Source organism: Chamaea fasciata, unplaced genomic scaffold, assembly GCF_029207755.1.
Source record: "Chamaea fasciata isolate MVZ Bird 193981 ecotype frontalis unplaced genomic scaffold, bChaFas1.0.hap1 SCAF_14, whole genome shotgun sequence".
In the NCBI taxonomy this organism is placed as follows: Eukaryota; Metazoa; Chordata; class Aves; order Passeriformes; family Sylviidae; genus Chamaea; species Chamaea fasciata.
Genome location: NW_027094099.1, coordinates 4,079,006 through 4,105,515, shown reverse-complemented (window position 1 = coordinate 4,105,515; position 26,510 = coordinate 4,079,006). Strand labels below are relative to the sequence as shown.

Here is a 26,510-nt window from a genome sequence, read left to right as displayed (position 1 = left end):
ATATTTCAGGAGTCAGTGACTGAGCTGGTGACCTTACATATGAAGCCTGAACTGAAGGAACTGCGAATGAAAGCAAAAAGTGCACAAATTCATTTTCCAGGCACTGGAAATCTTATTCATTGAGCGTGTAATCCAGTAATTTTTGTTCAATACTTCTGGTGTGCCTTCTCTTAGAACACAGGAAGGTCTCAGTATTTTATTCTCTGACCTACAGCACAAACAGGTAATTTTTCATTTCTGTAAGCAGTGAGTAACACATTCACTAGCTTGGCTGGAGTGTGTTGGCCACACCATTTCACATGGCTTAGCTATCACTTCCCAAAAGTCATATTCAGCACCTTGACACTTATATTCAAGAAGGAGGTTGCCACTGTTCATGAAAACTAGCAGAGAGAATTTCCTGCTTCCTTCCATTCTATGTTATCTACCAAATGATATTATCTACAACAGAGTACTGTCACAGAATGCCCACAAATTGACAAGGCAATATACAACAAGCACTACCCAAGGAAAGCTAAGAAACTGGGGAGGGGGGTGAGGAGGGGCAGAGATGTTTCTACAAATAGAAAATACCAATCCAATTACTTAATGGCTTGTGCTCCTGGGCGCTGTGATATTTTGGTACTCAGATCAATTATCTGTACTTTTAGAATTTCTGCCACGTTCTGGTCTTCTTTAATCGTAAGAGAAGTGCTTAACAGCTTCAGCGTCACAACATGGGCAACATACTAGTGAGAAGAACAGAGGAAATTGAAATTAGTCATCTCAATAAGAATAATTTTTCAGAACTCCTCATTTTAACAAACTGAAGTGTGTCTAAGTTTTTCCAGTCAACTAAGATTAGAAACTCATCTCTATGCAGAAAGCAAAGTACAGAGTCTTTACTTTATTCGATGTTTTTCAGTCATTTATTTAACATAAAACAGTGTAGTTCAACAAATGCAGAGCAAATACAGTCTCACTCTTTTCAGCATTAAGGGAATTTTTTTAAACCCTGAAGCAAGAATAGCTAAACTACATTCAGTAGAGGACTCACTAGATCAACCAAAAGCATTATAATCCCATTAAACAACTACATTTTAAAAGATATAGCTTGTATGTCTTTGTTGCTCTTACTGCTAAATGCCAAGCCTTGGCCTTGCCAAGAGAGTTGTGATTCCCCAATATATGTACCATTTTATGACTGCATCAATCACAAACTTCAGAAGAACCTAATAATATTTCCTACCTGAATTTGAAGCTTTCATCTTTCCTCAGGGTAATAGGAGAGCTGAAGGCATCTTTACACTTAATTTGTTGTGTGGTTTGTTTTTTTTAACCATCCCATAGGTTGCTTACCTGCTTCGGTAATGAAAGGTGATGGGAGCTGTCACTATATCCAATAGCAGTAAAAAGTTTTGCTTTCTCCTCTGGTGTCATTAGTTCATCAATAGCTAAAAACCAACACAATGTGCACCTTAATAAATAACTACCACTTTTCCTCACATTTGCCTCCTACTACTTAAGCTGTGCTGATACATTCCATTGGATTCTTCATATTGCACTAAATTCCAGATTGCAAAATAATTCACACAAGCTCCTTCATATATGGTGGTACATATGTAGCACAGAAATCAATATAATTTTTATTACAAAAGTATCCATAGCTCCTCATGATGAAAATAGATTTCAGAAATTTTAGCAGATCAAAGCTCTGATCCAGACAGCAAATCACCAGAAACAGTATTCTTATTGTTGCTAATTATCACTATAGGTATAAGTGCCATATTCTCCTCACCAGCATTCTGAAAAGCTTATGGCCAGTTTAGAAGAATGCCTTATTTGCCAGCTCAAGATTCAGTAAGCAGACCCATAAAATGATCAATACTGCATTGCACTGCCTATGCCATACCCTCTCCTGCACAGTAGGATGCAAAAATACAGTCACTTTCTTTTTAATTTGTAAGAAGACGTAAAATCTCTCTAGGCATTAGTGCATTACAATCTCCACTTACTTTCAGGTACAGGTGATTCTTCCTCTTCTTTAACCCTAGATTCTCTTTTACCCCAGAAACTACCAAACCATCCTCCACTTTTCTTTTCTGCTTCAGTGCTTTTCTTCTTCAGTAATTTTTGTCCTGATCTTATTGTCTACAAACAAGAAATTAAAACAAATTGGACAAAATACATAATTTATAGTAGTACTCTTTTTCTGTAAATAATCCATGTATATATGCATGTTAAACATGCATTTAACTGAAGGACAGCAACAAGGAATTAAGAACTCTTTGACTCACTAGACACAGGCAAAAAGAGGACCAGGGTGAGGTACATGTCTCTGTGTATCTGTGCATGCATTTACTTTAATTTCACCAGCATTTAGACTAAAAGAGGTAGGAACCATACAAAAAGAAAGTATTTAAAGAGTACAAAAAGCAATGACATTCCTTAAATCTAGCAGATTCCTTAACCTAGTAGTAACAAATCTGAGGACCAATCCGGCACCATTTAAAACTTTTGAACTTTTTTTTTAACTGGTTTCCAGTTTGGAAATCAATTTACTCCTGTCCTGGAAGGACAGGAAACTTGTCTTCCAAACTACCTATACTATCATACCCATCAGCACAATTTTTTTTAAATACCATCATGACAAAATCATCCTATTTGAAGTGCTACACTATTACTGAATAAAAATGACTCTTTACCTCAACTTGCGCTTGTTGTCTTGCTAAGATTGTATTGAAGACGTCAAGTTTTCTTTCAAGGTCCTACAAAAAAGTATGACCAAATTATTTGCTGCTAAAACACATTTAAGAAATGCTCTCCACTATAAATTTTCTACCAGCTCCCTCATATTTACCCTCCAATTTATTTCTAGCTCTGCTCATTTCTATCACAGATATATCCCACCCCCAGCTGCAAAGTTCACTAGAAGACAAAATTAATGTTAGGCAGTCTCGTTTCTTTTTCTGAACTAGATTACTCTTGAACTTCATTAAATGTATCCATGCTCATTATTCCTCAACCTAAGACAGATTGGTTTAAATGGCCCTTTACTAGTATTTTATTTTGTTTTCCCCAGCAGGTTACACAGAACTTCAGATTGAAAAGGTAGTTTCAAAGATGTCTTGTGCCCTTGTAAACCATCAACCTGGATTACTCTCAATTATATCTAAAGAATTATTTCATAGAGGGACCAAAACATAATTCCTCCAAAGAGAAAAGATTCATACCTGGATTTGCCTCTGTGTTTCTTCTGACAGTTTACTCTGTGTTAGCTTGTTCTTGTACACATTTTTGTAACTCTTCAGAAGCTGCCTGTGCTGTTTTATGTTACTCCATGACCACATTCGACTATGTCTTCTGATGTGAACTTCAAGAACACTGTTACCTGCGTATTTCCACCTACAACAATTCCACACTTGTGAACAATTTCCCATTTCATTCGTGCATTACAGCTTACAGGTTGCAGATGTTTATGAGTATGCAAACACTTTGCTCACCACTTGAGATTTGAGTAACTTGGTTTATAAAAATTTTAATGTTTTCAACATCACTTTTGAAAAATGGACAGAGGGCTTGCATTTAGCGCCTGAAGAACTACAAACCTTCACTACTGACTTCTGCATGTTTGCAAATTTGAGCTGTTACAGCATTAAGTGCACCTAAGCACTTTGATCATCAATATCAGTTAGTACTTTGAAAAAAGCCAACAAAAAGCATTATCAGTTCAAATCTTTAAAACCTACAGTTGACATACACATTTCCCTTGTATAACACTTGCCAAGTCGTTTCTTAAGCCTTTCTAAAACTACATTTTAACCTCTAGTGAGAGCATTGGCATTTTGTTTCAGATTTTGGGAACTTGAGCTTAGCAAGCGAGATTTTCATCAACTGGATCTTTTATCACTTGAACCCAAGGGCTAAGCAAAGCCCTGTGAAAGTTGTATCAGCATGTGATCTAGTTTGAAAATTACTTTTAACCACAAAGGAGAACGAAGAGACTGGAGAAGACTCCAGCATTGCCCAAAGAATCCATGAATGTACACAGCTTACCATTCCCTGGCATTTTTATGGAGAGATACATTTGGCCTAAATCTTCTGTAGGGTGCATTGCGAACCATGTAATCTATGGACTCCAGCAGGTCAATCATGCTGAGGTACTAAACACAGGAAAACAAGTGTCTTAGCAGAGGTTCAGGTTTTGTTTCCAAGGCAGTGCTCAAACTGCAGGTATACCGTGGCCTTCAGTATTCCTCAAACTACACAGAAATGTACGTCCATGCATTTTCATTACCCGAGACCAACTGCACCCATTCTTCTCAAAGGACGCGACTTGGAACTCGTGCATCCCCCCAAGAACAACAATTTGTAGTTTTACCAGCCTGCTCAGCACAAACTGTCAGGCTTTCTCCAACCAATCATATTCATTCGTCAATGCAGTTTCCCTCATTTTAAAGATGCCTTTGCATTAGTGGTACAGGTCTGAACTCTCTATATATATGTTTAGACAATGATCAGATGTCTAAAAGGCTCTTTAGCCAACTAATTGCAAGTATCTCTGAATAAATGAGAACACAGAATTCCTGGGGAGCCAACTAAATTAGTTCCTTATCAAACCAAAAGCCAAAGCCAGCACACTCATTCATTCCCACCCCTGCTTGTTCTTTGGCAACTCTGCAGTCATAACACTGGATTACAGTTTAATAAGATAAGGGCTACTCATGATTGCATTCCCTAGGTGAAAAGAATGCTACTGGAAGGGCTGAATACAGATCAAGTGGTTCTCAGAGGGTCCACAGCTAAGAGTGACAAAAAATCACCAGGAAGTGACTGTTAAACAGAGGGGAAAAGATCCTACATTTTCCCCACAGTACTGCTAAACAGTTTAGAAATTCTACAGGCATATGAGCACACAAGAAGAATGTTTTCCAGCGAAAAAACACTATAGTTCATCACAATCCAAAATGGGTGATAAATACCAAACCAACTTGCCTGTGGCTTAGTGAATTCAATGACAATTCTCTGTACTTCTACATTACAATCAATCTTAGGAGTTTTCAGTTCTAATTCTGCATATGGGTTGATATAGAGTCTTGCTGAGGCTGACACTGGTCTGAAAACTTGAAGACAAAAAAATTGAGATGGATTTTTACTTAAATATAACAAGTAATTGATCAAACAGGTCAATAGATAACGTGCCTGGTCAATCCCCATAGCATCAGGATGCAATTCTTACCAACAACAATTAAGACAGCCCCAAAATAGCCAAAAAGCATTCAAGCCCTAATATGTTCTATTATATTATGCTTTTTCTAAAATGAAGATAGTACGGCCATGCCTGCAGGATCAGGTCAGGCTGTTGTACACTAACATGCTCAGAACAGCTAAAATTCACTCATTCCCAGCTTACTTACTGTACTGATAGTCTTCAGGCTGGTTACCATTACAGGGAATTCCTCTTTTCAGCTGATCCTGTAAAGGGATACAATACTGTCCAACAATTGCTGAAGAGCATTACTTGTTTAGAGCTCTCAAAACTTAGAGTAGACCAACTTAAGTTCATGTGTATTTTGCAGACTTTTGCAGTTGTCAATTCAAGCTGTGTGCAAATTTGTGTTTTCACTTCAGATTGAAATTCAGAGAAAAAAAAGAGGAAAACATCCACAGATAGGCAATGCCAAACGAACTTGGCTGTTCTTAATAACTGGATGGTTTTAAGCACTTAACAGTTTTGGTTCAATCTTTCATGTCAGAACCAAGCTCACTGGGTTAAGTACATAGTTTGGTAAGGGGGGGGGGGGGGGGAAGGTATCCATAAAAGATGAGAATAAAAGAAAAAGGAAAACAAGTTATATTGCACAAGGACACACGGAACACCTTTATAATGGGTCAAAAATATATCATGTCTAAACCCCATAGGGATTGATAGCAAATGAGGTTCACAAAATAGTACTGACAATAGTGCAACGGATTAACATATGACCCTGAATACAGTGACCGTGTGAGGAGTGGGGCAGAAATCAGTGTGGTGTAGTTTTGAATACTATAAGTGCCAGAGAATATAGTAATTAATGCATTTTCTTATACATTACCAGTATTTGTTCACGGGAGTCATGGTAATACATTTTGCTGTTTATGTTCCAATAAGCACTGAGGCTGTCCAGGCACAAAAGCTGCACAGGAAAGAAAACATGCAACAAACTGCATACTCTGTATTCAACTCATTCTATGAGCTTAGCTTTCCATTTGTGTAAACATAAAACATATGAAAGCAGACTAGACAGCAAATTTAGCATCGAGATGTATTTAATCTGACAATACTATTTTGAAATGATAATTGAATTGCAAGTTCTTAAAGCACATGTTCATGCGTATCTGTTAAACATGACCCTGGATTACAGGGGCGAGGGTGCACAAAACTGGCACTCGGCCTAATAAAGAAGGCAGGACTATTAAACCCTTCTTATATTGTTCCTATAATTCCTTAGACCTCTTTCTGCACAGGCTCAGAGGGTAGTTCAGGAGGTGGGCAAGGAGAACAGACAGACTGCTTAGCTCCCAGAATCCCAATTATGCTAGGGAATACAAATTAGATTAGGAAATGGCAATTTGACAACCTCTTTGAATGAGGGGATTGGCATTCACAGTTAAGAGAAATTATTTAAACTATGGAGTTTAAGTTTATGCCTTACATGAAACCAGTTATTTGAGCTCTACTTGTGCTTTAACAAAATCGAAAAAAAAGAAAAACAGGAGAATACAAAAAGCAAACTCTTTTTCCAGCTTTATTTAGAGCCCCAGGTTTACTAGTCTCCAAGAGCAGTTGCTTTCCTCACTTGTGGAAGAAAAAATCACAAAACACCTTACCTTGTATATTATTTTCGCAGCTTCATTCAGAATAGAAGGTGTCCAGTTCTCGTTTGTTGTCTAAAAGTTCAAAGTGATAAAAGCAATTTTGTGCATCTTAGCTAACACATTTGTGGGTTTATCCTATGCTTCCAAGCAACAAACGCATCCAGTTTCTCTGCATACACACACATCAAGATAACATATACAAAAATCTGTCAGTTTACTTTCTTATTTTGATATTCAACTCCTCATCCTACCCACAAAATGCTTAACAGCTAAGGCAAGGAGAGGTCAGCTGAAATTTTCTCTCCCCATTTCTCAAAAGGCCTGACAAAATACCAAATTCTTGATCATCATGTGCAATGTTTGCCCTCATTTATTATACCTGGACATAACCTACCCAGTTTCAAAGGTCACTGAGTTCATTAGAACAAATCACCAAGTCTCAGGAAGTGTGATGTTCCTCAATCCTTTTCCCTTCTGCCTGCTCAAACTGCCAGTATGATAGTCTCCACTTCCAGCTGTATGCACACTGCCACTTTTCCTTTCTGCTACTCCAAAGACAGGCAAACTGAACACACAAGAACACGCATTCACACACACATTACCAGTAAACTAAGCTCGCCCAACGTCATTCCCAAGGAAATCGGACACTGGGGGTCTGTGATCTACAAAAAGAGACAAATAACAGGTATTCATTTCTCTTGCTGCTGACAGGTGTATCCTTTCAAGTTGACTGAAATCCTGAACTGTTCTGAGCAACTTCCTTTGCTTGGTTAATCTAACTGAAATATTACTGGAACCCACTAAGATAGGCCAAAACTAATATGGCTGTAGTGTAAAGACTTAGGCCTTTAATTCAAACTGAAAATCTTCTTTGGTTTCTAACATCATCATGCAGAAAAAAAGAATTAGAGTATCACGTCTCAGTCAGCTACAACACTTTATGATATGCACTTCTATGATCTCTTTAACTTTAGTGTCTCTGAAAACAGTCCCAAAGTAAGGTCTGAGAAATACCCTATTATCCAGTGCTTTTCTTTTCAATTCAATTGTCTCATAACAAACTGCTTAATTGTTTTCCTAAAGGAAGGTAAAACTAGAAATACCAGTTTGGTTCACATAAACCAAAATTCTTGTTTACCAACTAAGTGTTTTTAACAGTTTGCCTTCAGATCCATCTGTAAACCCATCAGCTTCTGCCATTCTGGACTCTTCCCCAGGACACTGAAAAACACTGGACATCCACTACACACAGCAGTGTGCGAGAACAGACACTGCCCACATTTAGTGAGCAAGGCAGCACGGGACAAAGGGAAAGAGAACATCTGTTTCACATATCCATATTTTTGGCTTTCAGTCATATCTGGGGCAAGTTATTTGAAGAGGTGCAGAAGAAACCACAGTAAATTTTTCAAGGTGGCAAATACAGTTTTGCTATGGACTAGAGAATCAGAACTGCGCTGAAGTCCAATTTAAAATGAAGACAATATACGTCCCAGTTACTTACATCATCTTCGTATTTAACATGAATGCCTGTGATTTTGACTTGCACATTTTTTATAACTTGAGTTGCAAGCTTTTCTAAGAAAGTATCCTTCTTCTCCTCCTTTGGTTTGTCTAGAACAAGAATTTTTTAAAAGTCAGTATTTAGTGTAATAATTGCATCTTGAATTTCATTACACCAACAACTACAGCAATGTAATTTTAATCTTTCCTCTAAATTAACATCTTAGTTTTTACTTATCTAGATTACATATTTGTGTTTTTTTCCTTTTCTGCACATCCATATTCTGAGGACGTGGTATTAGCTGCCTGTGCACAACTTAACCACAAGAAAATACATGCCTAAATTTCAGTCAAAACAGTTTTGCTCACAGCAAGTTCAGGACTAATACACTCCTGCTTACTCCTTTCAAGATAAAAGGTTCCCTCTTTAAAGTCCCTCAGTGAGGGGTTTCAAGAAGCAAATGAGTAAGACACAGTAATTTAGCACAAAATACCCTTGAATAATACATGCAAAGGCAAGGAGCAATATTTACAATCCCTCAATACATTTTTGTTGGAAATGCTACAGATGGCTCAAGCTGAAGAAATAGTCATGGCTATAGAGAAAAGCAAGGACTACAGGTTTTGACTTGGCTTATTTAACTGTTTTTAACTTTGTACACATGCAATGCACGGTGAACAACACAGGTATCTAACTTTGTACATCTTGCTAAAAGAATATAAAATTTTCTTTAAAAGCTTTCAGAGGTTCAGGAAATCTGCTTAAAAATTAAAAGAATTCACTACTGAACATGATATAACACAGTTTTAGTCAAAAGAGCATTTGATTTCAATTGAAAAAAAATTAGTCAGGAATCAGAAGAAACAGAAACATTGCATCACTTTTACATGCAACACACATCTCCTACTATCAAATGATTTTTAAAAAAAGGCATAAATCCTTATCAAAGCTTCATGACCTTTAAGTGCAAGGAACCACGAAGATTTTTGCAGCCAGATGCAGGTACCAGCAGCAATTTGTGTGCTACTTTGCAAAGCTTATCTCGGGTCCCCACAAGGTTTTCTCTCCAACTGCAAGTCTGTGTACAGCTGCAGCTTCCTCCAAGACCAAATACATAACAATACAACCACATGGGACACGGCAACGCATTCTCAGACACATGCTAATGCTGAAAACCTGCACACTTTGGTGTTTACAGACACTGATTATCCTCTTGGGGAACAACCTCAATTTCAACATCAATTTCATTCCTGTTTAAATATGTCATAGCACTAAACCAGTTCTTTAGAACAGAGAGCTGTAAGGTGATGACAAAGACTCTTTACCGCTATAACATCAGTTCCAGGTTTTCTTTACCTGTTACTGGAATCTGACAAAGTCAGACAAACAGATATAACTCGACATGCAGTTTTTCCAACAGTAACAGTGAAGTGCCACTAGTTTACAGTTCTGCCGTAAATGCTACAGAGAGCTCAAGATGAAGGAACAGGCACAACTATCCTAGTAAAGAGAAACAAGGATTCTCTTCAGCCTCACTGAATCCAGAGAACAGATAAACAGCAAAAAGAGCTCTCTCCAATTGATATCCTCTCTTTCAAACAGTAGGAAAAAGGTCTCATTGGATGGACAGCCAAGGCTATGAAAAACTAATCCAAACAGAAAACAAAAAGAAGACTTAAAGTTAAAAGCCGTAACTCTTACCCACCTTTTGAGTGATCACGACCTCTAAAGGGTCTCTTAAAATGCTTTTTGTACTTTTTACGCTTACGTCCTTTTGCAATGCAAGCAATTTTTTGGAAAAAGGATAAAAATCAAGTTAGTAAAGCAGAAATGTAGGAAAGCATAAGAAAATATGGAAGAAAGTTTAGCTTGTCTTAAAGTATAATGTCTTAGAAGGTCTCACTAAAAGCTTGTCAAGAATTGCAGCTGTGTTAAGCAAACAATCAGCTACTTCTCATAGCACAAGAAAAATCCAGAAGAGGCTTCCACCATATAAGGACATAACTTTCAAGGTAAGATATAGATGTACGTGGAAACCCAAAGAGCAATAGGATTCCCATGATAATCAACAGAATGGTATGAAAGCACTCTGAAAGAACAAATCCAGTCACCACAAAAAAAGACATACAAAAATGATGATTCTAAAAGCTTCACATGCAATTAAATTCCATTATTTACACACATATTGCAACCCACACAATCACAACCATTTCTTTAATTAAATGATGCTCATCCTTTTCCACAATTCTGAAGAAAACCAGTATGGTGAGTTCCCTTGCTTCTTTCCCCCTCTCTGGCCACCCAAGTAAAAATAACTCAGCAATAGTGCTGCCGGCGCTTATCTTTATGGGGTTGGAGCATGAGAAGGGTGTACCCCACTGAAGCAAGAAGGAAGCAAATACAACAGTACTAACCTAACCATAGGGAACAAACAACTTGGTATCATTTGTTCAAACAAAGGAGGGAAATTGCCTGCCAAGACGCCAACCTGTCTTGCAGGTAAGGTGATAGGGTGCTCACTATATAAATAACAAAAAGGAAAAACTAGACAAACAGAAACATTTTATATAGGATACTTTCTTTTAACAGTACAAGTAATCCTTTATCAAGGTTATTTAAAAGGACAGCTTCCTTCTCTTACGATTGAATGTGTAGGTCTCAGGCTTTCACTCCCATGTATGACAAAACTAAGGAAACAGGATATTCCTTCTTTTCACCCACATTCCCTAGTATGGGGAAACTAAATGTGTGTTTTTAAGCTCACTTTAAACCTGTGCTCAGACAACAGCTCAAGCAAGAAATTTTGCCCAAGTGAAAATTTCTGAAAATCAGGTTTCAGAAGTTAAAAATAAAGCATGTACAACATAGCAATAGTTCCTCTGAATTTCAAGGGCAGCTGTTTCCTTGTCTAACTTGAGAGCAATACAAATAAAAAGAAGCAGGGGAAAGCATGCTAATGCCTTCAATCTGCTATAGTTCCTTTTGCCTGTCCATGGTTTCAAGACAGCCTGAAATTCCATTATCTTAAGCCCAGACACATTAAGTAAGGGTAATTACACTCCTAAGAGCTAAAGATGGTGTTGTAGAATTATAGTAGAATATTGTCAGCATTTTATAACACTCTTGAGCTCAACATGACTGATGGAAATCTAAGTGGTCTCCTAATCTTCTGAAGCAGCCACTCAATTAAAAGAGGACTAAGTCATTGCAAGATTCCACTTGAATCCACATTCACTAAAATCTTATTTCTAGAACTACCAATATGTGGATGTTTACAAAACAAGAATTGTTTTCTCACTTCTACATTTGGCTGCTTTGGAGAGGGAGACTTATAAAAATCTAAACTGCCTGCTCATCACGCACGTATAAAATGTAACTAACCATGCATACCCACCAGGCTTGGTGTCCTTGTAAACCAGACTTTCCAACCCATACAAGGAATCTTGTGAGTGTGTGCCTTGGTCCACATGGCAGCAAATAACCAAAAAAATGCATTTGGTTTAAAAGAAGAAAATCAACTCATGATTTAAGTTCACCAAATTTGTACGACACAGCACTATTTCCATCACAGTGTCTGACAGCACAAGTCACTTCAGAATATCTAGTTTCAGTGATTACCTACATAGGAAAATCATGCCATTTACACTTTTACTTGTAACCAGCAAAAGACCTGCAGCCTCTGGTCCCCATGTATGAAGTTTGATAGAGACAGATTGTAACAGCTTAGAAAAAAGAAAATAGTTTCATCAGTTTGTGTCAGCAGTTTCCACTTCCCCCTCACACTACCCTACTAACACCGTGCCATGACCATTTTGCTCAGTTTCTGAATAGCACATCAAAAGAAAGTATCTCCTGACCTATATATACTCTTAAACCCAAGGACTGAAACAAGATTCTAAACACCTTAATATAAATCAAGTATTAATCAGAAAAGAAAATACAGCTGAGAATTCATGAACCCTGACAACTTGCTATTCAACATATTTCCTAGATTTTCAGCAGCTGTTGTGTCCTTTTAAAAGCCTAGAGAGAGAGCTGAATTTCTTAGAATTTTATGGTTTCAGTAGGGCAACATGGGCTCCAAGATTTGTATTTCTAGCAAAAGCAAAGGATCTGCTCATGCAGGACTTACACAAGTCCTCTTGAGTACAATATTCTAGTACAGCACCACAAACACAAATGGCTACCACTGAAATACGATCATAGGACAACAGAACTTCTCAAGTTAGAGTAGAAAATAATCTAATTTAAATGTTCCTCTTGCTTTTTCCTTCTCAAGGCTTAAAGTTTAAAACAGCAAAACAAGACTAAATCTAATTCTTGTTCTTTATATAATCAGTTGAGCTACTAAGGTATCATTTCTCTATGACGACCTCTTTTCAAAAGCTTTACAAACACTGGATGTACTAACATTTTATGGAAAAAGAAAACTGACAGAGGTGCAGAGACTCACTCTTAAATACATGAAGCTCCAGAACTGGAACTCCTCAAGCAGTACCCATTAGGTTAAGTTCATCTTATTACACTATCCTTTGATCCTATCACTACTGGTGCAAAGAGCATTGGGTGAAACGCTGCTGCTGTACAGGATCCAAGTGCTGCATAACTGAGGCTAAATCTCTACCAACCTTCCTTCACCCCAGTATGAGGTAATGGCTGCAAAAAGCATTCACTGAAGTCGTCTTAGCCGTCATAAATGTTCTGGCATAATAAAGACAAAAAATAAAGCAAAGTTCCTTTCTTCCTTGCAGCCAGATTGTCAGATTGCTGTTTGAAGGAAACTGCACATGCACCTCTCAAACTAACAGAGCAGGAAAAAGGCCATGGAATCTCCTGTAACTGGAGAATTAAATGAGCAAAGGATTACAACCAAACTATCTTTTTTCCAAGTGTTGAAAGCATAATCTCTTTCTCAGTAACTTTTCCATGAGTTGCAGCATTGCAAGTATTGTAGAAAAGCATCTTAAGAACTATTACACAAGCCAACACATAGGTCTCAATTCAGACAAAAACTTCAGCATAACTTTTTCCTCCAACACATGTAGTTACCTGTCATTGGTTCTGACCTTGGTTTCTGTCCAAACAAGCCTAACTGATACCATAATTTTATTAAAGGTATTGGTTACTACAATACAAGCAAACATAAAAAAAAAAAAAACCATGACCAGAAAACAAGTTAGGAGGACTTAATTGAGAGCTAAACACTTTTTATTACCTAAAGCAAAAGTTTAAGGTTCCTTTGTTCATGCTCAATTGTTTTGTTGAGTCATGAATAACTTCCTCCTCACAAGAGTCTCATTTCCTCAAACCAGTTCAAACTCAGTACATCATAAAAATACAGCAGAAACTGAAACAAAAGCATTATCATTGCAGTAAAAGTTAACAAGCCTTACCGTTCCCCCTAAAGGTTCCTTTCAGCAAAGAACAACCTACCACATGCACCTCTAAAACACACAGTTAAACATCTATTACCAAGGTGCTAAAGTAAGATAACATTACCCTCACACAATGGACTTTCTATTGTTCTGTATATTCCTGTTCCCCTAGAGCACCAAGGGAAAAAAAAAAAATAGACATACCAGATGAATAAATTCTCATTTCCCATGGAAGCTGACTGGATAAATGAATAGTAAACAAACAAATAATACTTCTTTCAAGCTTTAGAGTAAAAAAAGCTTTTTAAAGCACTGTAGTAAGATTAGCTAGACACTTAAAAAAACAAAATTTATTAAGTCAATTAGAAACCAGGACTTTTCATTCACAGCACAGCCGAAGTCGTCAAATTCCAATGGAGATTTGCATTATTAACTCAGTACCTTTTTCTGCTGCTTTCTGCAAGGCTTCCTCAATTCTTGCCAGCTCCTTTTGTTTACTGTCCTGCAAGTATTTTTCTTCCTTCTCTGCATCATATTTAACACCTGTAAGCCAAATAGGGAGAGCATTAATCTCAAATCTCAAGTTATAGAAATGCATTAACAAGCAATGTATACCATATACAACATCATGTTGCAAAACAACTTGTTTGAGAGAAAGGCTTTTCTTTGAATTGCTTTTTCATTGCTGAACACTTCAGCCAGCCACCAAAACTGTTGGTTTTACACAATTATGCATTATTTCACAGGAGAATTTTTCCATGGAAATTCAGACTCCTAAGAGTGGTCTGTGCAATACAAGACAGATTTTTAAGTTCTTCTATACATTTATTTCGTGCTCTAGGAACTTGCAAGTTTTCTCATCATACCAGAGGTTCTGATTTCAGAGAAAACCAATGAAGTTCTTTGACCCTCTTACCTCTCCCTACAAACACTACTAATGGAATTATTACCTTTGACTGTTACCATTTCGAAGCAGATAAACAGCTAAAGATCTAAACCACGCCACAAAGCTGGATTCAGGAGAAGCATGTTTTAGAGGAAACTTGGCTGTTGAATTGAACTTGGAATGGATACAACCAAGGACCTCCATAAAAGCAACAGGTGCTGTTTTCTCCCACCCTTCTTCTACTAACTTGCCAGTATTTGTCTAGAAACTTCCCTGAGAGAGCAGAATGCAAAAATCGTGGCTTACATGAACTACACTCATTTACATGGTACCCTTAGATATTTTTCTCTTCCATTATTTAACTGTTGCTGAGAAGTTTACATACTTGCTCCAGGAACTATCAGAAGATACAAGCCTTCTAGAGTTGCAACAACTGCCTCCCCATAGAGATTCTTCCAGGGAATCTTCAGAGTAAGTTTATCTAAACAAAGGAGATACAATTACATCAAAACAAACATCCCCACTGTGCTTAAACCAAAGAACACCTCTGGTATTAAAGAGCACTAGTCCTATATCCTGATGTCCTAAACACCTTAGGAGGTCAGGAGAAACCATATGGGTATGAACATTTTATAAAGCCCTTGAAGTGATAAAATACATGCAGAAGAAACATAAGACACAGTTTTAAGCAAAAAGTCACAGTCTGAGACAGTGTACTTCAAATCAAAAGCCGAGACCATGACCAAAGTTCAATTCACTGGGATAAATATGATTTTCCCAGGAAGCAGAAGAAAACATACAACCCATACACATTTCCTACAAATGTTTCATGTGAAAAAGCAATGCTGGCCACCAGGGAAAAGAATTTACAGGGAAAAAAAAAAAAAAACCAAAAAAAACAACAACAACAACAACAAAAAAACCACCACAAAACTCAGAGTTCCTCAACCTTTGGCATATTTGTCAGTTTCAGGAATTTAACTTAAATTCTTTATAGCCTTAGTCAGTCATTTAAAGAACAACACATATTCTGCCTGCATTAAACAGCTCCCTTGATCATTCATGTCTCCAGGAAGAACCTCTCAGATGTGTTTTTCATACCAGTCTGTAAAGTTATACAAACAGGATTTGCCACATAACATCAATGGCAGTCACACTGAATTTCTGTGCCGGTTCCAACAGTGAGTATAATTACAGTTAGAAGCTTGATAAAAGAAATTCAGGGGCAAGATTGACCTTACAGCCTATATTAAAATTTCCATTTTAATAGTTGTATTGGAACAAAAACTTACCTATCTGACCAACTTTTATTCTAAAAGGTACATCCAGTTCACTCTGTAAATGACAAAAACAAAGTATTAAAGAGAAGAAGTAGTAAAAATAACAAAATCTAAATTACAAAGTAATTTAAATTTGCAAAGTACTGTATTTACATACAGAAATGGAAAGCTACTTCTTTTCTAATGCAAAACCTTAGAAACAAGACACAGCAGACAGGCAAACTATAGGAAAAAAGAGAAGAATTGAACCATATCATATTCCTTTGATCCCTTCTTTTTCAAGAAAGTGTAGGCTACTTCTCTAAAGTGGTGTTCAATACTGATCTCCCATTAATTACTTTTGCATGGAAATCTAACGCATTGCAATTGTAAGGCTGTCAGACCCATCCCTTATTTTGCATTCTTGACTTGGTCTCAGCTCACTCTCAGCTCTGGTCAGTCACATACATGACTTTGCATTTTTCTATGTCAGAACTGCTGGAATCTGAATCAATCCCCTTAAGAAGGAAAGGCGTATATAAAGTAAGACTTCCTTCCTTTTTATCTACTAGATATGAAGATATTTATAGCAATAGATTTGAAGTGCAGCAAAACTATCAGGAATGGATGAAACGGACAAGTAAAATATGAAACTTTAGAATAACAAAGAGAAGCCAGTGATCAGGTTGTATAAAGATCCAGTGTGTTTTCAATGCACAGAAGAGTAACAGTCCTCTTTAGGGAAGTTGAAACTAAAACACTGAATTTCGGAGCAAGATCCTCTTAGTAGTACAGGTGTTCATTAGCCAAATTAAAGAACATGAAAATCAGCCAAGTCATCTGTTTTTCCAGACAAGAGTATGGGAACTTAATGCAAGTTACTTCTTGTTTTTCAACCACAGCTTTTCTTTCTCTGCCCCAGTAAAATGTGCAAAATTAGAAGCAGTTAAGCAAGAACTTCCTTCCAATAACCAGTAAAAAAGAACACAGTGTATCCTTTTATGAGACTAGGGTCAGCAATATTTTATCCTAAGTCTCAGTCTTTAGACCCATAAAACCAATCCGAAGTTATTAGGATACTTACTAATGCATTCTCCTTTATCTGTAAATTGTCAAGCGCCACATTACCTGTTTAGAAGAGAGAAGTACAGAAAAATTACTTCAAGTATTACTTATGTTAGAAAAAGGAACACAACCACAATCCTCCCAAGTACTTAGGAATAAAACCTGAAAACTTTATACCAGTTACAGAATAGCACAAGAAATGTGTGATTTGTAAGAGCCACTAAACATGGGTTATAGACAAAATTTCAGTTGGAAGAGATGATAAAAACATCGCCAACTTAGATGTCTGTATGTTTCTAAGCTATTAAATACATCCATAATAACAGGAAGTCTTTCTTAATATTTACTTAGTGTGAATGACAACTACAGTTTTATCAACACAGGGGTAGACTTGGAAAATGATATCTTGTTTTTCGTGATGTCACATAAAAGAAAAATCATGAAACACAGAGCCACAAAAACACATACCTATTTTCACAAACACATTAACTTTTCCTGATGCAGACAACATAATAGGATTTCTAAATTAAACATTGGCACAGAATTATACCCGAGAAAAGCCCATATAATATACCTTAGTGCTTTAATGCCAGATTCCTCATAGCTATATTCTATTTGAAGTATAGGTATTAATATTGCATAAATGTTAAAATGCGTACAACCACGACAAGAGCAAAAATAAGGTGATGACCTACCTAGGGAAGGCACCTAAACCAGCCAGCTTCCCTAGGCAGAACTTCAGCTGTTTTTCTGCATGACTACAGGGGGGCGAACGGAAACGTTTTGATACGTTCACCGAGAGCAGCTACTCCACGTACCTGCACTCTCCCGGTTGTTTAACACACATTATTTACACCGATAATGGAAATACACGGCTCCCCAGCACACCATCAGCCGCACCGGCACCCGGCGCTCCCGCCACCCGGGCACTGCGCCATGAGCCCGCCCACCGGTCCCACAGCACCATCGTGCTTCCACCCTTCTCCCGAGAGAAGGAATTGGAGAAAAAACAGGGAATTTATCGATGTCGGCGGTTTCGTTACCCGAAGCGCTCCGAGGCCAGCGCCGTGCGCCCGCGTCCCCGCCTCACAGACCGAGGCGAGGGAGGGGGAGCCGGAGACCACGGGCACACAACGACCGACGGTCCTCCGAGGGAGCGGGGACGTGTGCGGCCACAAACCGACCGTCCGCCGCGGAGGGCCGCGGCCCCGGAACTCGCCCGCTGCTCACAGGGGCCCCAAGCGCACCGGCCCCCCTCAGAGGGGTCGGCGGCTCCACGGCCCGCGAACCCCTCACGGGGTAACCGCCGCCAGCGACACCCGTTCCCTGCCCCCGGAGACTCCGGGGGCCCAGCGGACACGGGAGCGGCGGAGGGAAGGGGCTCCTTACCCCCCCATATGCCCAGCTTGAGCTGAGACTTGTTCAGGTTCTCCACATAGTCGCCCAGGAAGCGGTTCAGCAGATCCGCCACCACCGACTCCAGCACCATGGCGTAGGCAGCCCGTCAGCCGCGGCCCCCGGCGGGGAGGGGAGCGGAACGCAGGGGAGGGGGCGGCGAGCGCGGCGTGACCCAGCGCGGGCGCGCCCCCGGCAGTCAGCTGACGGGGCGGGGCGCAGCCCAGCGCCTGCCGGGGTGCGGAGGTGCGGGGCCCGGAGGAGGCTCGGAGCGGCGAGCGGCGGCAGCACCGAGCGCGGACACACCGCGCTGAAGCGCGGGATCCCGAGCCCGGCGCTCGGAGCCGCGGGGCCGAAAGAGCGCGCGGGGCGGGGCGGGGCGGGGCGGGGTCGCCGCGGCGGCACATGGCGCCCCCGTGCGGCGGGGGACCGCCATCGCAGCGCAGCCGCCGCTTCCCCGGCGCTTCGCGGCGCCGAGAGAGCGCGTGAGGGAGAAGCGGCTGCGGGCACCGTCCCGGTGCCGACACCGCGCCCCGGCTTCTCACCCGCAGGCACCGTCCCGTTACCGGCATCGAGCCTCGGCTCCTCGGCAGCCCCGGAGAGCCGTGCGGGTTAGGCTGGAGGCTGCTGGGGGTGCGGGGAAGGCGCCCGGCGCAGCGGCCCTCGGCTCGCCCCGCCGAGGCCGCTCGGGTCCCCGCCGTTCTCCTGTGAGGGGCCGCGGTGCCGCTTTTGGGGCCCTGCCCGTGCTGAGGCCGTCCCAGGGCGAATTGTTCACGTCAGTTCACCTGGGATTGACGGAACCTGGGTGGGTGTGCTTACAGTGCCTTGGAAAACTACTTATTATTTTAAAATTGTTAGTTAAACTGTTTAAACAGCTAATCTAGCAGCTCAGGAAGCTCACAGAGGAAGTAAACACGAATGAGAAAAAAAATCTCAAAGCCCTGTTTTTTTAAAGGTAACAGCACTGCAGAGAAGGTAGGTAAGAACATGCTACTTACTCCACGTGGTGAACCTGCAGGTAGCAACGTCAACCCTGGAACAAATTTGGGTACTGATCTCTTGGGTACTGATCTCAAACTGCTTCTGTGAAGTAATTCTCAACTCATAGGAGCTCAATTATTCATGGAAGCACCGCACTTGGTAGCTCGAAGTGGCACATTCAGTCTAAAAATGTACTCCAGAGAGCAGAAAACAATATTAGCAATAGGATTCAATCTCAAAAGTATGTGAAAATAAATCGACACCCCATAAATATGATCACAGATAAATATTGCTTTAAACAGCGTTCAAAAGTATTGTGGAGCTTAGTGCCAGAAGGTTTTACAAAACCACAAAGTTGAAGGAAAATATTTGACAAAGGAAAGGTCCATCAGCAATTGTTACCACTCTGGTTCTGTTACAGACTGTCTCAGGCTTGCAAGCTCCCTCTTGCTGCAGTTAAGGTAAATCCAGAGAGCTTTGCTAGGAACACTTTCGGCTTTATTTGAATTGTGGACACTCAGGCTCATCAAAAGGCATGTATCGAACCATATGTGGTAAACCGTAGGGTGCAGTCCAGACCATGCAAGCAGCACAAAAGGAGCACTTTTATGTTCAATTTATTTGAATTGAAAATACTCCCTACCTTTATGTTCAATTTATTTGTTTAATTGTTTTGTATGGTCTTGGCTTTTCCCATCATAGGAAGGAGACAATGGAAGAAAACATGTCAGGAAGTTGTGAAGAAACCTCCTGCTGCCATTCTATCAGGTAATGAATTTTCATTTGTGATTTTTAAAAATGAAGCTTTGAAAGATTTTAATTTCTGTATATACAAACCACAGCTGAATAACTAAAGCTTAAGCAAAAGTAATGGCTAATTGGAGGCAGTTGCATGTCAATTTAAGAACAATTGTGCATATCAATGGTATTAAATTTTCTCTGTAACAATTATACAATATAGCCAGGATGATATATCAATTTTCTACTACATTTTTCATAATGATCATCATTTCTGCACAGAAAAAAAAAAAAAACCAAAGAAAAGGTAATCACTACTATAAAGGGTGTTGAAAACCACAAAAAGTAGGTTTTATGTTAAATAATATCCTGATTGTCTAAAGTGTTGTTCTAAAGAACTTAAAGAACTCCATTAATTTACAAAATCATCTCGTGTGAGAAAATGGCTTCAAGTAGCCTCAGGAGAGGCTTAGGTTGGATATTAGAAAAAAATTCTTCACCAAAAGGTTACCAAGCATTGGAATAGGCTGCTCAGGGCAGGGGTGGAGTATCCGTCCCTGCGGGGTATTCAGAAGACCTGTGGATGTGGCTCTTAAGGACATGGTTTAAGGGTGGCCTGGGCAGTGCAGGGCAAAAGGCTTGACTCGATCTTAAAGGTCCTTTCCAACCTAAAGAATTCTATGCTTTCCCAGAAAACATAAGCGTAAGACTTAGTGGATCCAAAATTGCTCTCAAAGGAGTGTGATTTAACCTGGAAAAGATCACGAGCCAGTCACGTTTGTGTCAGATACCCCATTTCAATAAATTCTACATAGATTTTTAAAAATAAGAGGAAAATGAAATAGAATTAAGAATGGAAAACCTGTGAGAAGTTTTATTAGATACTTTACATATGTGTAGTTTAAATCCTGCAATTTTACTTGAAAATGAAGACACGTATTATTGTACCTCTGTTCCCAACAATCCTTTGTTAACCTGCCTGAGCCTCCCTTGCAGATAGGATACCTCTCAAAAATGACATTAATGCTGCTCTCTCTGTAGGTAGGTGCCATTCCTTGTGTGTTCTCAAAGGGAAAGGTAAACAGTCCAAAAGGGGATGGGGAGGAGGGAAAGAACCCCCAAACCCCCTCATCCATAGTTATAATACCTATGAATTCTGTAGCTAGGAGAACAGATCCAGGACAAACAGAAATATTGGTATTTGCCCACCATTCATTGAATACACAGCTAATGTTCTTTAGCCCAGGGGAAAACCCCAGGCAATCTACTCTCCTTTTCCTAATGATTGCTTTGATAAATATGAATTGCATAATTAGTTGTACTCAGCTGAAAGTCATCAAAAATGTTTTAATTGCACTATAAAGGCTTCTTTTATATTGTTGCAGCACTTCGTTAAATAACAGGATGTGATGATGCCATCACTGCACTAATTTACTAAAAAGAAAATATAAATAAAAGATTGTGACACATAACTTTGTGGGCATGCTATTTTATGTGGCAAGATTTGATCAAACTTCTAAGGGAAACCTTTACCAAAAATATGAAACCTAGAAAAAAGACAAGAAATCTGCATTGAAAGCATCAGTTAGAGGTTCAGTTCTATGAATAACTGCAACAACAAGTATTTGTTTAGAGTTGCCTGTTACAGAGTCTTGCATACATAAGTAAATAATAGTCACAGCAGTTCTTATCTGAGGTGGGTACATGGGTTGATAGCTCAATAGCCAAGCTTTCTTCTCCTATTTTACTGCATTAATATTATAAAGTCTCAGCTCCTACCCTCTGAGTGTTGGCAAGTGAACAGATGGCAAATTTTATCCACTGTACCTCACTAAACAGAATGTATGCCTATTAGCAGTTGGGAAATTAGCCAGGTGATGTTGCATCAGCTCTCATCACAAAGTCTGCAGAGATAAGAGGACTTTGTGGTGAATTAGATCAGGTTGGCCAAAAGTGTTAGCTCAACATTAGAAAATCTCCAAAAACCAGTTATGCCACAACCTCTCTGAGCAGCCAGTTCCTTGTCAACTCTGATTATGAGGGATGTTTCATTCCTTGAAGGTACTGAGGATTTCCCTTGTCACAATTTTGGATTGTTGCAGTCTCAGAAGTAACTAAATACTTAAAACACATATTTTTGGACCTAACAGATGAAAAAGATCAATATTCATGACCTTGCCAATTTGTCTTTTTTAAAGAAATGTTTAGTATGCTGTTAAATAGTAGTATTTAATACTGAGGTTAGTCTAATTTATCTTTTGCTTTAAATTTTTATAATAACTTCATTTTGCATTGTTTTTAATCTTTTTACAAGTAATACACAGGAGATTTCATTGCATTGAATGCACTTATAGACAATAAGTGAAAACAAAAGGTGCTTAAACAATTACGTCAAATACTAGAATAAACACCCCAATTAGAAGAACTAGAGTAGCAAAATAGTTAAAACAACTGATTCTATTTAGAACACTGCTAACAATTAAGACATATCTTAGAAATTTTTGCAATACTTAATCTTATTAGCAGTAAGTAAACCCAACAGATTAAGATATATTAAGATGTCTGATGCACTAAGATGCCACATAGCAATCTTCTTTCCCTTTCCCTTGTAACATCTGGAGTCTCAGTTCTCAGTGGAGAACTGACATCTGCAAAAAGCTGTGATACTGTTTCACTGTGTGTCCTTTCTCTCTGTGATGAAACAATAAAATATAAAAGACTTGCCATGCACAAATATGTAAGCACTTAATGATATGCCAATACAAGCCTGTCTTCTTCATAAAAATAAGTTCAATCATCTGAAGAAACCCCAGTTGTGTTTCTCAGAATAATTTTAAACCAGATATGTTGTCTAAATCCTAACACAATGATTATATTTTTCTTTCTATAAAAATGCCACATCTGTTTCTAAATAAATAAATAAATACATGTGTACTCATTATCCTCCAAGAAAAACCTTGCATAAGATTATCCTCATTGGCTTCTATAAGTATGTTTTCAGAGAAATCTAGATTTAAAAAATTGGAATTCCCAACCTTAGTTAAAAGCCTAGACCCAAAGACCTTTACAGCTTTCATGTGACTAGAAAAAACAAGGACAGCAAAGTGTAAATAGCACATGGTATGAAATAATGCTGTATCCACAGATGAGGACAGCTCCATGGCCAATCTGACTGTGACAGGTGGTTTTCAAAGGAGTTTGAAGAATCGTTTCCTTTATCTACTGCACCTTCTTGGCATCTGAAAGTTTTATTACAGAATCTGCATTTCTGCATTAAATTTCTAGGCCAAGAGGCTTAGTTTATCTTATCAGTATTGATCACATGCATGCCATACCAGCTGAAGTTTGGAATACAAATTATATTCCTGTATTTTATCCTGAGCCGGGGAACCTTCAAAAAAACAGCTAAGTTCTATCATGTTCTATCCCCATTAATTTTTCATGAGGGCTTTATCTGACTGAATTTTTGAGAGTCATAGCTTTTGTTTCAGTGATATGCTGTGAAGACGAAAATGCCACTAGTAAGGTAGGAAATTGGTTGAAATAAAAATGTGTTTATTTTAATGAATATGCTGCCTTTAAGTGGGGAAGGAAGCAATGGTAGTCTAGTGTGGATCAAACATAGTTATTTGAAATTACAAGTGTAAATTCATTCATGGATAAGGACTTGAATTTATTCATTGTGAAAGCACACATAAACATTTATTAATCCAAAGCCAAGCCATTGCCCTTCCTAGAAATTTCAATTTTTTGCACATTCACTTGGACATTGGAAGAGTCCTCCAGCATAACCCACTAAGTCATAAGGAGAGAATTACAGTCTTCTGAGCAGCTTTTTAATGCAAATGTGTTCTTTTTCTTCTTTACCCTCTTGTATGCTGGCTGGGTGCTTCAAGGGGTACAAAATCTGCTATTCAAAGCTGAACTTGTGCAGGCCACTCCCCAATGGGTCATGCTTTCTCCAGACCCTGCAAGGCCACACTCAAGAGAGGGTAAGTTGCTGGGTTTGGGAATGTATCTTTTCAAACACCTCAGCAAGGTTGCAAAGATTGAGGGTTACTGTAATCTCTTGTTACAGAAAAACGTGGTATTTATATTGCCACTTAATTGTTGAAGTTAACTTTCATATGAGGAACTAACTTTTAAATAGCATTTTTAAAGCTTGTCTAAATTCAGAGTTTATTGTATTTCAATTGAAGATAAGTACACTTACCATTCCAATTTTATTGTTTTATATGCATAACCTGGGTATTTATTAGACCATGGTTCTCACATAAGACATGAGGTATCTAGCCAAATGTAAGTAGCAAGTTATCAGTTGTTTCAGAAGTGAGGCACTTGATGGTCACAACGTACAACATATCTGAATACTGTACTTAAACACATAATATCTGCCCTTAAATTCTTTATTCCCAACAGATAAGACATACTAAGCAGCTCATGCCTGATTTTAAGAGCAAAAGTCTGCCTCAAATGTCATTCTTATATTTGGCCTTCCGATCTTCTCTGGAACTTTAGTATTTGGCTTTTTCTAACATTCAGAGACTTAAAGCTGTAGCCAAGAGTTGCAACTTTTTTCCACACAGGCAATGCAGCGCTGCCGCCACCCAAACAGGAGATTCATGTAAATACTGATACTGCTCTAGTGAACTCGTGACTTCACTTCCGTTGGAAACTTTTATAGTGAGAGTTCAGAACATGGTTGTAGATGTCAAGCTTGACACTCAGATTGTGCTGAGCCCATGTTTTTCAAGGCTGTAATACAGCTGTGCCAAATCGATGGCACTGGAGCATCATGGTCACCTCAGCAGAAAGGCTCCTTGTTTAGTACAGCTCTCCTGCAAATTAGTGCCACTTCCTTTTCTTTGTCCTTCACTTGATATTTCATGAATAAAAAGCTTTCCATAAAAACAGAGAGGAAGAAATGCCAGAGAATCAAGTTCTTTGGCAACATCCTACCCAGGTTGGTTTTTTGACTGTTCCAGCTGTATCCCAGACTTTGTGACCACTTCGGTACAAAGTGGATTGTCCCCACAGACTCTTTTATGCTGCTTAGGAAGCAATAAAGGCAACCTGGCCTAGACTATATGTTAACTATTTGTAGAAAATACTGGAAAATAGAAACCCTTAATTTTCAGAATATTACACAGCCCTAAATGCCAACATTCAGTAATGAAGCTATTTATAGATTAACCTGATTTCAAAAGTTCATGCCTTTCTCATGAAACATTAACCCTCTGCACATTCAGCATACATGACTTGGAAAGGCTGAAGCCTATGGATACAAATTGTATTTTAAGTTACTGTACATATTATAAGCTGTCACTTATCAGGAGGAAGCTATTTAATAATACCTAATAAAATAATAGCTTAACAACTACCTTTTACAGGTGATTGGGTTTTTTTAGGTGAAAGGTTGTACTTGGCAGATGAGAAAGAAATTAGGAGCCTCTGCTTACCATGTTTCTATATCTTTGCTTATGACAGCAGGAACCATATGTACTTTTTTCCTGGTGTTACTATAACAAAGAAGTACTCTGTTAAATAAACATGTACCTTAATTAGGCATTCACATGCTGTGCTGCAGTAGTCTGTGCAAATCAGATTATTGGAATGACAAATCTCTTGATTTATGCATTAAAGAATGCAAAGTAATAATCCTGAACTACAGGCACACATCAAGTTGCCTGTTGCCTTACACGTTATACCAAATCCTAGTCACATAAAGGGGTAAACTGCAAGGACACAGGGATCTATCTGAATTCCACTGCTACATCAGAAATCACTCGTGTTCAAACCCGTCTTTATTTTCTTTATTTTAATCTCTCTTTAAAATACCTAACTAAATGTTTTAGATCCTGCTGACCCCTCTAAATGGTAGTCTCCAGCACACCTTATAGCCTGCCTGTCCATGCTGCCCTTAATAATACCAGATTCTGTCCTGGGTAGATACCCAGGTGTCTTGTGCCAATATGAAGCATTTCTCCTGCAGGCAGTTGTTTCATTTCAATTTTTATTTTTTTGTCCTCTAAAATGCACAGGATAAGATCTACGCAGAGTTAAAATTAGTAAGAATAGAACAGTCAGTCCTCACTTTAAAAACCACGGACTGCCAAACATGGAAGATATTTCCTGATCCTCTGGAAGAAGTTGAAGTCAGTATGGAGATGCACAGCCTCCAAGCAAAATTCAGCTTGAAAGCTGGCAAACTCTCTGGTGAGACAGTGTTCTCCTATGAGGATCAATGCAGCTGAGCACGCCTAAGGGGCAATTGTCCACAAAACACACAATCCATGTAGTTTGTCTGTGCTCACTTCATGAGAACAGGGAGCACAACAAACAGTTGCCGTTACAGCAACCAGCAGACCAGATTCTGTATTCAGCGTTTTAGTACAGCAGCACAAGAATAACATGGGATCTATGACTGTGTTGTTGAAATTGTCTGGTCTGCAGTGACATTTCTTCCCTGT

General features: G+C 39.0%; 1 protein-coding gene and 1 long non-coding RNA gene across 5 annotated transcripts in view; one reads left to right on the top strand and one right to left on the bottom strand.

Moving 5' to 3' along the window:
- The window catches only part of VPS13C (vacuolar protein sorting 13 homolog C), a 74,303-nt gene extending 55,416 nt beyond the window's left edge, over positions 1 to 18,887 (bottom strand). For 2 of the 4 annotated variants that reach the window (XM_066196581.1, XM_066196582.1), the window contains exons 1-17: positions 18,316 to 18,416; positions 16,946 to 16,989; positions 15,895 to 15,937; positions 14,988 to 15,083; positions 14,158 to 14,259; positions 8,342 to 8,451; positions 7,440 to 7,499; positions 6,850 to 6,909; positions 6,075 to 6,155; positions 5,397 to 5,454; positions 4,975 to 5,102; positions 4,036 to 4,142; positions 3,213 to 3,384; positions 2,685 to 2,747; positions 1,995 to 2,130; positions 1,339 to 1,433; positions 586 to 728 (exon numbers count right to left, since the gene is read on the bottom strand). In XM_066196581.1, coding sequence (XP_066052678.1) covers positions 586 to 728; positions 1,339 to 1,433; positions 1,995 to 2,130; positions 2,685 to 2,747; positions 3,213 to 3,384; positions 4,036 to 4,142; positions 4,975 to 5,102; positions 5,397 to 5,454; positions 6,075 to 6,155; positions 6,850 to 6,909; positions 7,440 to 7,499; positions 8,342 to 8,451; positions 14,158 to 14,259; positions 14,988 to 15,083; positions 15,895 to 15,937; positions 16,946 to 16,989; positions 18,316 to 18,415 — 1,598 coding nt within the window. In that variant the 5' untranslated portion in view covers position 18,416. Of the gene's footprint in view, positions 1 to 585; positions 729 to 1,338; positions 1,434 to 1,994; positions 2,131 to 2,684; positions 2,748 to 3,212; positions 3,385 to 4,035; positions 4,143 to 4,974; positions 5,103 to 5,396; positions 5,455 to 6,074; positions 6,156 to 6,849; positions 6,910 to 7,439; positions 7,500 to 8,341; positions 8,452 to 10,046; positions 10,113 to 11,735; positions 11,799 to 14,157; positions 14,260 to 14,987; positions 15,084 to 15,894; positions 15,938 to 16,945; positions 16,990 to 18,315; positions 18,417 to 18,866 lie in introns of those variants that run through there. The other 2 variants (XM_066196585.1, XM_066196584.1) reach the window with 2 other exon arrangements.
- A 156-nt stretch (positions 18,888 to 19,043) lies between these two features.
- Positions 19,044 to 25,706, top strand: LOC136296997 (uncharacterized). Its single transcript, XR_010723053.1, has 4 exons — positions 19,044 to 19,126; positions 20,005 to 20,070; positions 23,937 to 24,032; positions 24,627 to 25,706. It is a non-coding gene; the product is annotated as an uncharacterized lncRNA (long non-coding RNA).
- Positions 25,707 to 26,510: the final 804 nt, after the last annotated feature.